The sequence below is a fragment of the Parasteatoda tepidariorum genome, chromosome 5, assembly GCF_043381705.1.
Source record: "Parasteatoda tepidariorum isolate YZ-2023 chromosome 5, CAS_Ptep_4.0, whole genome shotgun sequence".
Taxonomy (NCBI): domain Eukaryota; kingdom Metazoa; phylum Arthropoda; class Arachnida; order Araneae; family Theridiidae; genus Parasteatoda; species Parasteatoda tepidariorum.
In genome coordinates, this window is record NC_092208.1 from 70248253 (window position 1) to 70260153 (window position 11901).

At 30.3% G+C, this 11901-nt stretch overlaps 2 protein-coding genes across 2 annotated transcripts in view; one reads left to right on the top strand and one right to left on the bottom strand.

Annotated features, from left to right (window-relative positions):
- LOC107438677 (lysozyme 1B-like) overlaps nucleotides 1–3683 on the top strand; it is an 8649-nt gene extending 4966 nt beyond the window's left edge. Inside the window, exons 3-5 of the mRNA XM_016051006.4 lie at nucleotides 1514–1571; nucleotides 3295–3370; nucleotides 3516–3683. Of these exons, the coding sequence (XP_015906492.1) occupies nucleotides 1514–1571; nucleotides 3295–3370; nucleotides 3516–3591 (210 nt within the window). The 3' untranslated portion in view covers nucleotides 3592–3683. The remainder of the gene's footprint in view (nucleotides 1–1513; nucleotides 1572–3294; nucleotides 3371–3515) is intronic.
- A 1749-nt stretch (nucleotides 3684–5432) lies between these two features.
- Nucleotides 5433–11901, bottom strand: part of LOC107438680 (mitochondrial fission process protein 1) — a 22201-nt gene continuing 15732 nt past the window's right edge. The window contains exon 3 of the mRNA XM_043048441.2: nucleotides 5433–9219. Coding sequence (XP_042904375.1) covers nucleotides 8935–9219 — 285 coding nt within the window. The 3' untranslated portion in view covers nucleotides 5433–8934. The remainder of the gene's footprint in view (nucleotides 9220–11901) is intronic.

Sequence of the window (11901 nt, forward strand, 5' to 3'; positions counted from 1 at the left end):
ATTTACGTCGCACTAGAGCTGCACAATGGGCTATTGGCGACGAAGTGGGAAGCATCCCTGAGGATGATCCGAAGACATGCCATCACAATTTTGATCCTCTGCAGAGGGGATGACACCCCTGCTTTGGTAGCCCGACGACCTACACGCGAAGTCGAGCACTTTACGGTAGAACAGTTTAACGAGGACCAATACCGCACACCCTCGGTCCCTACTCAGACGGATCCAAGTGGTCACCCACACGCACACTGACAGCAGCCAGTGATGCTTGACTTCGGTGATCTGCTGGTAACCGTGTCTTAACGTTCAGTTCACTGCGGAACTGATCCATTTCCTTAACTTAAGACATTGTTATAAATTAAACTGTCGACGATTACATATTTTTTTTCTCTTTTTTTTAAAAAATTTTTTTTTTTTAGTATTTAAAAGATAATCTTAGTTATGTTTGCAAGCGCTCTCTTTGATCAAAATCGAGTTTCACAGAGAGTTGATTGCGCGTTCTTTGGGATTTTTTTAATCTTTAATCGATTAGATCAGGTAAACCGAATTAGTAGTTTGAAAACTATCTGAAACAATAAGAATTGAATTCAATTAGCTTGAAAAGTTTAAGAGATATGAAACGTATTCCACCATATCTCTTAAACTTTTCAAGCCAATTGAAAAACTTTTGCACACAATTATAAAATTCTTTTATCCAAAGATAATTCCATGCAAAAAATAAATTTTAGTAAATATTTAAAATTTTTAATTATTTAATTTAATAATAGTCAAAAACATTTTGAATTGCAAAGTATACAATTTTTTACGTTGATGTTGTGGTAAAAACTGTATACCTTGCAATTCAAAATTTTTACGACTAATATTAAATAAAATAATAACAAAAATATAAAATATATTTACTAAAATTTATTTTCTGCATGGAATTATCTTTGTGTAAACAAATTTTATAATTCTGTGCCAAAAGTTTTCAGTTCACTAAAAAATAATCTCGAGATACTGCGAAATACGCAAAAAGTAAAGTTAACATTAAGGGTCCAAACTTTGGATCGATCTCCTGACCAAACTATGGGTACCATATTTCCCAGATTGCGACTATCCCTTATATATTGGAGGTAAAAAATCCGAATCCGACGAAAAAAAGTTATGTTTATGCCCAGAAAGTACGTTTTTGTGTCCGATTTCGCAACTTAAAATATCGTCCACACTAATTAATTAGCATATTTGAGATGAACCCCTCAAAGCATTAAGAATGAATCCTAGAATGTAAACATCCCATCATTAGATCAAAGTTATTCAGGGTGGTCCTTTTTTTTTTGGAGCACTGTACATTTAATAGAACTGATAATCATATGGTGATGTTTTTGAATCCTGCAAAATTTATGTATAAAATTGTACTTATTAGTTTAAAAGTTCGCTTTATTTCATAACCACTTGAAAATATCTTCTCCGAAAAGTGTATAAGACCCCAACTATGTAATACTATAATTACTTATGCGCATACATTATTAATTTTTAGATTAACGACAAATATTGCAGAAAAGGCACCAAAACTAGCTGTGGAGTCAGCTGTACAGGTACTTTTTATAACATCATTTATTAATAATATGTAGGAGAAGGCGTTGTGCCTTGGAACAGTTCAAAAACAAAGTTTTTTGTTTTTACTTGGGTAAAGATTACAGTAGAAATGAAAGTAATCTCTTATTGCTTGCCATTTATAGAATCTATAAGCACTTTAAAATCAAAAATATGTCTTTAAAAGGGGGAAACAAATTATTTTTTACACCTTTGCAAAGGTTCCCAAGATGCAACACCATGATTTACCTTGGGATGCAGGGTATTGTACTTTGGAACTAAATGAAAATTAAACAAAATCTATCAAATAAATCTTATTCAATAAATATAAAATTTAAAACGTTACAAGAAAAATATTTAAAAAAAAATGCTTATTTACCAGATTAGTCCACAAGCATGTTATGTGCAGTGAAATTCACAGGGAACTTGAGTAATTGCGGATTTCGTAACAGTGTCTATTATCTTGCGACATAATAAAAAAAGTTTCTTCTTGCCAGCAAGTTTAATTAAAATATAATCGTTCTCTTTAATTTCGCCACATTCGAAATCATAATGAAGAAGGGATACGTCCATTTCTTCTTCCAACACACCTTCTATTAATTATTGCTTGCTTATATCTTCCTCGTCAAAAAATTTTTTGTTCATCCTTAGAACCTAATAATTTTGATTTCAGCTTTCTTTTCGGTGTTTTTCTTTTTTCTTTGTACCAAAATTCACCATAACTTTCAGCAATTCAATAGTAAAGTTCTTCAATGCATTTATTAGAAAATATCTTCATGTGTTATACCTTGCAACGTCCTAAGGTACCACTGCAATTTAGTTTTAGACAACAACGCATCGAAGAAAAAAACATTTTCTATAAAAGTATTTACGGTTAGTTGGTCAGATTAACTGACCGAACCATTAAGAAGAACACAATTAAATGTTCGATACACTATCTTAACTCTTAACACAAATCAATTAGGGGGGAAATAAATGAAGTAATAATCATTAACTTTCCAATGAAATTTTTTCCTTTTATTTTCTAACTCCCACAAATCGTTTAAAGTTGCTAGCTACTCTACACTAACTCTTGGTGGCAAAGGGAACAACTATGCCAGGTTTATATTGTTAGTCGCCAATTGATAGCAGGGCTTTGCTGTTAAACCCAAGGTACAACGCTCTCCCCTATGTATATATATATATATACATACATAAATATATACATAATTTAATTTTCCTTATAAATTTACTATAGTATCCAATCTGCTCTCACATGGACCGCAAAAGGAAAAAAATACTTTATATCGCATGACGTTAAACAAGTTTAAGATCTTATGTATTTCAATACAGGAACAAGCCAGATTTGTTACTAATGGCAGACTTAGATAGAGGGATATGCTGAAGGCCTTAGGTGCCAGAAAATATGCGTGAAAGATTATTCAGTAGTATATAAAGCAGAAGCCAAACTTATGATTAAAGATTTTATTCTTAGTTTTACTTATTCGAATTAATATGATTTAGCCTATCAACCAAGAAAAACATTCAATCATATACACAAAAGCCTCCCCCCCCCTCTTGTTTACAAGTGCTGGACTGGCGAATTCTGGGTACACAATTCTGGGAACCTTGTTCTTTTACAACCACATTAAACTGTCTCCTCAGGTGCATAATTAGCTAAAAGAGCAGGGTTGGCAACTATGCTATTCTATAAAGTTGTCATACATTGCTTTTATTTTCTTGTAGATCTAGTGTCAGACAATATTGAACATAGTGCAACATGTGCGTTGGCTATCATGGAAAAGGAAGGATTTTCGCATTGGTAAGGAAATATCTCCTATCTTCAGGATTTATTAGAAAATATTTGCAAAATACTTTTATAAATTTATTGCAGTTGAAGGATTCGTTTTAATTCTTAGAGATTCTAAGCAATCGTGATTAAGGCAGTATTTTTCTTTCTTTTCTAGGCCAGAGTGGAAAAATTGTCAACACATCCCGACTTTAAGATTTATTGATAAATGTGATGTAAGCCCGAAAGGCTGAAAACCTATAATTCTATTGTAAATTGAAGAACAAAAAATTAGTTTTAATTTTTACCACTTTCAGAATATAAAAGTTCGACTCAGTTCAAACAATTAATGTGCTGTAAATGTTTCTGATAGTTTTTTTTAACGATTACTTAAAGAAAATACACTTTATAATTGCTTTTTTTTAACGATTTCTTAAAGAAAAGCATCTATAAAATTGCTTTTTTCTAACGATTTCTTAAAGAAAAGCAACTATAAAATTGCTTTTTTTAACGATTTCCTAAAGAAAAGCAACTATAAAATTGCCTTTTTTCTTAACGATTTCTTAAAGAAAAGCAACTATAAAGTGTCAATAGGACAATATTAATTTATAGCCATTGTAAATGAAAATAATTTAAAGTAAAAATGCTTTCCATTTGCATCTACATTTTAGAATGCTACATAAAGATTCACGTTCTCATCAAACGTCTCGCAATTGATGATTAATAAGCAATATGTTAAGGCGGCCGTAAGAGGTTCAATAGATCTTGTTCAAAACCTTATATTAAAAAAAATTAATTCTGATTCTATCGAGAAGTAAATCATTGAACTAAAAACTAATTTTGAGTCTTACAGCCATATATGACTAATACTGGACAACATCTGAACTTCTAATAGTAAAGATTCTACTAGCAGTGATGTAAAAGGTTTTCGTCTCTCTTCTTCCTACAAAAATAAATTTTACTCATTGGGAAACAATGTTGTCGGTATTTTTAGAGTATCCCTATTTTTTGGTATTTACGAAATGTCAGTTTTTTTTTTTTCGATATTTATCCGGTATCGGAATTTTAGCGAGTGTCGGTTTTTTTCGACTGGAGGAATTTATCAAGTGCCGGTATTTATCGAGCGTCAATACTTTCGGTATTTATAAAGTGATGAAATTTTTCAAAACTAATCTGAGGTCGATATTTTCTTAATAACCATCGTTGAACAGCCGATCCAATTGTTTGGGTTTATGACTACTTACTTTATTTTATATTATAACAGTCGTTGAACAGCCGATACAATTCTGGGTTTACGACTACTAATGTTCAACTCCGTATCCTTGTAAATTTAATCCCAATCCAGAAGACAAGAGAGATCCTGGATCAGTACACCCAAATGTATTGATTTGTTATGGGAACATAGAGGACTTTGCGACCCGACAGATTTAACGTGCCTCAGCCACCAGTTACGGTGATCGAACCCACAATCTCTTCGACATGGGCCTAGTGCCCTAACAACCAGGCTATCCCGGCCCTTTTACGACTACTTATGCTCAACTCCGTAACCTTATAATTTTGAACCCAACCCAGAAGACTTGGGAACTCCTGATTCAAGTATTATGAGAAATTCGCCTTCGCCGATTTAAGTAACCCGCATCTGCGTTACATAGAGAGGAAAAGCACGAAAACTTCCCAAGGTTAGCCTGACGACAAGGGGACTCTAACCCTTAATCCGTCTATCACTGAAGACATTTTACGTCAGCACTGTGGTCGGTGCGAGCCAGGTGTGGAATTGGAATCAACCAGCCATCGCGGGAATTCGAACCCGGTTCATCTCATTAGAAGGCGAACGCTCTATCCCCTGAGCCACCACGGCTCCAGGTCGATATTTCTCGTATTCACGACATATCGTGAGAACATGTCCTCAATATCGCTATCGCGATAATTAAAAAAGATCGATATTTCCCGATACATCACCCAGCTCTAAATATGACAGATTATAAATAGTTTGTTTTCCGTTACCCATTCCAAATCATTTATTTTTCGTTATCGATCACGCTTTTTTTTAAAGAAGCCTTAACTTTAAGGGTAAAGAAAAAGAAAAACGACAATATAGAATAAGTAAACAAGCTTTATTGAGCTTTATTAAAATGATTATTTGCTTTACTGAAAATGATTGCATGAGAACAATAAACAAATTTATTGCTACAAAATTAACTCTTTATTAATTGGAGTTTCAAAAGTTTGTATTTCAAAATTTCCCGAAAGGCACTGAATTATTCATGTTAATAACACAAACAAAAGCAAAATTTCAAGCATATATACTACAAAAATATATTAAATATAAAACGAGATCATAGTTCTCACATAGTATTAAAATAAACTTTGAAAGTACAACAGTTTTTTTTCTAGAAAATGACAAAACACACATAACAAAATGGATGGAAGGCAATTGAGCAAAAGTACAATTTATAAAAAAAGGTCCAAAAATACTTTAGGGTTAGGGAGGAAAGAGTTGCAACATTAAATAACAATTGTCTATTCAATTAAAAAATTTATACTACACAAAACTGTATATTGTAATTCAGAAAAAAAATCTTAGATAAGGATGAGACATTTAATAGACAATGAGATAGTTTAGATAATGAGACAGAAGGATAATGAGACAGATAGATAAATGATGATGAGGTAATTAAACATTTAGGATATTTATATTGACATTAAAAAGTACAGTGAAATACTCTTCTTAAAAGTAAAATTAATCAAGAACCACAAACATCCACGAGAAAAAATAAATATTTCTAATAAAAATGAGCAAATGCATAAAAAATTTTTTAGTTCTCTCCCATTCAGGAAATAAATAGCATTTGAACATCAAACATAGATTTAATTGGCAAACTTGCAAAAACAAATAAAAAAATACTCAAAAAAATTTGGTAATTCCTATAAAATGTGTTAACATTTTAAAGTTTTGTCCATTTAAAAAATACCTAGACTAGTCATATATTTAGCTATTTCATTATTACATTTGTAGTAGTAGTACTCAAAATTAAAAAGAAAAAAAACATACTGAAAAATGTGTAATGATTCTAATGAAACAATGTTTAAAGCTTTTCTTCCCCCTCCCCCCATTTAGAAATTGAAGTAGAAAAGGCATTAAAAATATGTTATGAGGCATAACGCTGAACTTTCCAGCAGAACCAAAAAAAGTACTATGTAAGTAGATTTATGTTGGCACAATTATAACCTAATTTTATTTATATACAAATATAAAAATAAAATTCCACTTCTTTATTAACAGCCGAAGGAGAAAATTAAAATAATTATGAGTGTCAAATTACATCTTGCTTTTCCTTGATGCAAGAGTTTGATCAGCCTTAATTCAAATTATTGATAGCTCAAATATAAATATTTCTCTTTTTTTCTTCTTTTGAAAATCTTGTTTTGACTATAAGCAAAATTAAGATTTTGCATAGTAATAGATGGATAACAAATAAAAAAATTCATATTTTAAATAGGCACACAGAAATTCGGAAGTACTGGGTCCTAAGGATTCATAGTTTCCAAGCAGAATCACTGAAGTTATAAGAGCACAAATAGATAACTATTTAATTGGAATATTTGGAACATGTTACTCAAAAATAAACCGAATCAATAACTAAATAATATTTTCATTCAATATTTGTACAGTAATATTTCAATATTTGTACTTATTAATAGATGCATAACAAATTAAACAATTCATATTTTAAATAGGCACCCAGAAGTTTGGAAGTATTGGGTCCTAAGGATTCAGTTTCCAAGGGGAATCACTGAAGTTATAAGTGCACTGATAGATAACCATTTAATAGGCATATTTGGAACGTACTACTCAAAAATAAACCTAATCAAAAACAAATATTTTCATTAATACACATCTTGAAACTCTCGAATATATCCCACACATCCAAAAAAATTTCATAACTAGGAAATTCCTTTCATGTTATTTAACAATTGAAGAAAATACTCCATATAAATTTTAACTCATATCATTTTTTTAATAATGAGGAGTAATTGAGGATTATTTACAAAGGAATATAATTATACTTCTCAAACAAGAAGCAAAATAAAAAATAAATAAGATAGATAAATACATCATTGGAAATTATATTATTACATATTTATAAACCCTTTAACAAAACATGACAGCAACTAGTAAATCTTTAATTCAATATGGAGAAATCAACATAAAAAAAGGAAAAAACCAATTAAAAAATGAATATAAACATAAAAACATAGGAAGAAATAAATTAAGCAACATATAAAGAAATTATACAAAATTTAAATTTTTGTTGTTACATACATAAGCTACGATACATATTTCGCATTTTATGCGTTATTGTAGGTGAAATTTAATCAGATAATTCTTATTCATCTTGCATAAAGAAAGATATAAAACTGGAGTGAAAACTAGTAACAAGAGGAGAACACTTAGGAAGAAATAATTTCTAAAATAAAGAACTAGAAAAGAGACTTTTAGCAATTGCCATTTACACAACAAAGCAATTGATTTACAAACAGAAGAAATTCTTAAGCTAGATGTAAAATCATTAGAATGCATTCCTTATTGAATAAAGGTTACAGGAAAAAATAACTTTTCTTAAATAACTGCATGCTATCTTAAAGACAAAAAGTGACACTTAAAGTAACAATGCATTAAGCAATGCTACACTGGATGAATAATACAATGCTACACCGGAGCACTATCTCCAGTGCTCAGTACAGAAATTATAAATTTATTTAAATGCAATATATCTATGATTAACACTAGTTTTGTCTTTCAGAAAGATTATCCTCATATTTTTATTTTGCTTAATGAAATATTACATGTTCTACTTTTTAAAAAAATCATCAATAAAAATTCTAAACACTTCTAAAGTATATCATAAAACACTAAATGCTTATTCATGAGGATACTACGACTATTCAAGTCAATATCAATGTAAAACTATCCATATAAATGGTAATATAAAACTATAAAGATTATACAATGTTCTATTATCAGAAAAACAACATCTCCAAGAAATTCATTTTTATGTTTTATCTGAACTCTAAAATGTTCTTTTTTTTTTTTCTTTTTTAAGTTAAGATTATCTAGATTGTATTATACCTTTCCCTGTTGTTTTCATAAAAGAAGAATGCAAACGACATTAACTGAAAATTGCCAAGAATATACCAGAAATTTACATAAATTCCACATAAAACATTTTCAGCATCTCCACAAGGAGAAATTAATTAACTAATTTAATGTTCTATCCACATACTAAAATATTTTAAAAATTAAGAACATCTAGATTATATTTCTCTTTCACTGTTGTTTTCGTAAAAGAAGAATGCAAACAATATTAACTGGAAATTCCTAAGAATATACTAGAAGTTTTCTAAAATTCTACATAAAACATTTTCAAAATCTCCACAAGAAGGACATCTTTATATTCCTATCCACATGCTGAAATATTTCAAAAATTAAGAATATCTAGATTAAATTTTTTCTTTCATTGTTGTTTCCATAAAAAAATGCAAACAATATTAACAGAAAATTGCTAAGTATACACTATAACTTCACATATTAAATTCTACATGAACCATTTTCTAAAAGTATTGTTCATTATAGAATCTACTAAGTGATCTATTGGTTTAACAATAAAAGGGATGCTACCAAGACCTATAGCTACTGTAGTCCATTTTCTAGTGGAAGACGGTAGTTTAGTATTTTTCTTTAGCAAATACATGGAGGTTGCACAAAGCCTATTGATGGTAAATCCTGGAATAGCTACAGAAGCTAAGGTTTGCCAAACTAGAGTATCCACAGCAGATGTAACTAGTTTTGCCTTTCTGGAAGGGTCATTCTCATCCAAAATCTGAAAGATGAAAGAAAAAAAAGAAATTTATTTAAATACAGATATAATCAGAGAATAATTAGTGTGCTTTCAACAAAATAAGAGAATATCCCCCGTAATATTAGAAATAAAAAAATATTACACGCTCAATTAATGAAATATTTTATTTGATCAATACCAAAAGTTTTTTTTCTCTCTTCTTTTTGTACTAGATGCTTTTGTTACTTTAAATGAGTAACATGTATATTTGTTAGTTTTAAAAGTATCTTACAGAAAGATATTAGTATTGGGGAGGTATAGCAGGAAGCCCGAAAATATTCTGCCTCAAGGAGAACAATATTCAGCCAATAATTTAAGTAAGCTGGTTTTTTATCACATAACATGAGGGGCAACATTCCAATTCTATTCCAAAATGCTTCCACTAAAAGATTTAAAAAATACTTAAGGTATTAAGCTTTCATAACCTAATAGTGGAAAAAAGGAATTATTAAGCAAGTCAATGCAAAAATAAAAGGTTTGCATAGTTGTGCCATCCAAGCAGCATAATCATAAATGTGCTGCTTGGATGGCAGCACATTTATGATGCATCAAAAATGTGCTGCCTGCAAGCTACAAGTTTAAGAGCTGGCTTGCCCTTGACCTTATTTACAGGGTTTGTGATTTTTATTTTATTTAAATCGGATTATTTTTAATTTTTATTAAAATACACTGTATGCTTTAATTTATGATTTAAAAAAACTATACAAATATTTAATCAAAATTAAATTAATATTAAAACTATATTATAACAATATTTTAGAAGCTCTAACTTACTAAAATAATTTTTCATTATAATACATAGCTCTGAATGCATAGCAACCATTTTGAAACAAATGCATGATTGAAATTTAAAGACTAGATGAAATAGAGAANGAGAAGCATATCTAATTGCTTCATTAGTTTTTAAAATATGACTGAAAACGCAAAAAGCGAAATTAACATTAAGGGGCCCGAACTTTGAATCGCTCTCTTGACCAAACTATGGGGACCACATTTCCCAGATTGCGGCTACCCCTTATATTTTGAAGATGAAAAATCCAAATATGTGAAAAAATTTTTTTGTTTATTCAGAGAAAGTACGTTTTTGCATCTGATTTCGTAGCTTAATTAATAGTTAGCACTAGTTAATTAGCATAATTGAGGTGACCCCCGGGAACCATTAAGATTGACACTTAGATCGTGAAAATCCGATCATTAGAACGAAAGTTATTCAGGGTGATATCTTTTTTTTTTTGCTGACTGTACATTTAATAGAATTGATAATCATATGGTGATGCTTTCGAATCCTGCAGAATTTATGAAAAATTGTACTTATTAGTTTAAAAGTTTACTTTATTTCATAACCACTAGGAAATATCTTCTCCGAAAAGTGTATAAGTCCCCAACTACGTAATACCATAATTACTTATGTGCATACATTATTAATTTTTAGATCAACGACAAATATTGCAGAAAAGGCACCAAAACTAGCTGTGGAGTCAGCTGTACAGGTAATTTTTATAACATCATTTATTAATAATATGTAGGAGAAGGCGTTGTACCTTGGAACAGTTCAAAAACAAAGTTGTTTGTTTTTACTTGGGTAAAGATTACAGTAGAAATTAAAGTAATCTCTCATTGCTTACCATTTAAAGAATCTGTAAGCACTTCAAAACTAAAAATATGTTATTTTTAAAAAGGGAAGACAAATTATTTTTTACACCTTTGCAAAGGTTCCTAAGCGGCAACACCATGTTTTACCTTGGGTTGCAGGATATTGTACTTTGATACTAAATGAAAATTTAAAAAATCTAACAAATAAATCCTATTTAATGAATATAAAATACAAAACGTAACAGGAAAAATTAAAAAAAGCTTCTTTATCTACCAGATTAGTCCACGGGCATGTTATGGTTATGTACACTGAAATCCACAGGAAACTTGAGTGATTGCGGATATCCTAACAGTGTCTGTTATTTTGTGACATAATAAAAAAGTTTTCTTCTAGCCAGCAAATTTAATTCAAATAAAACGGTCCCCTTTAATTTCGCCACATTTGTAATCATAATGAAGAAAGGATACGTCCATTTTTTCCTGGAGGAACACACCGTCTATCAATTCTTGCTTGCTCATATCTTCTTCGTCAAAAAAGTTTTTTGTTCATCCTTAGAACTGGAGAACCTAATAATTTTGACTTTGGTTTTCTTCTCGGCGAGTTTTTTTTCTTTCGCCTGTACCAAAATCCACCATAACTTTCAGCAATTTAATAGTAAAGCTCTTCAATGCATTTATTAGAAAAATTTTTATGTGTTGTACCTTGCAACGTCCTAAGGTACCACTGCAATTTAGTTCTAGAGTACAACGCATCGGGAAAAAAAAACATTTCCAATAAAAGTATTTACGGTTAGAGGTTCAGATTAAGTGACCAAACCATTAAATAGAGCACAACTAAAAGTTCGATACATTATCTTACTTCTTAACACAAATCAAATCGGGAAAAAATAAATGAAATAATAATCATTAACTTTCCAATGAAATTTTTTTCTTTCATTTTCTAGCTCCCACAAATCTCTGATTAAAGTTGCTAGCTTCTCTACACTATCTCTTGGTGGCAAAGGGAACAACTATGCCAGGTTAATTTTGTTAGTCGCCAATTGACAGCAGGGCTTTGTATATATATATATA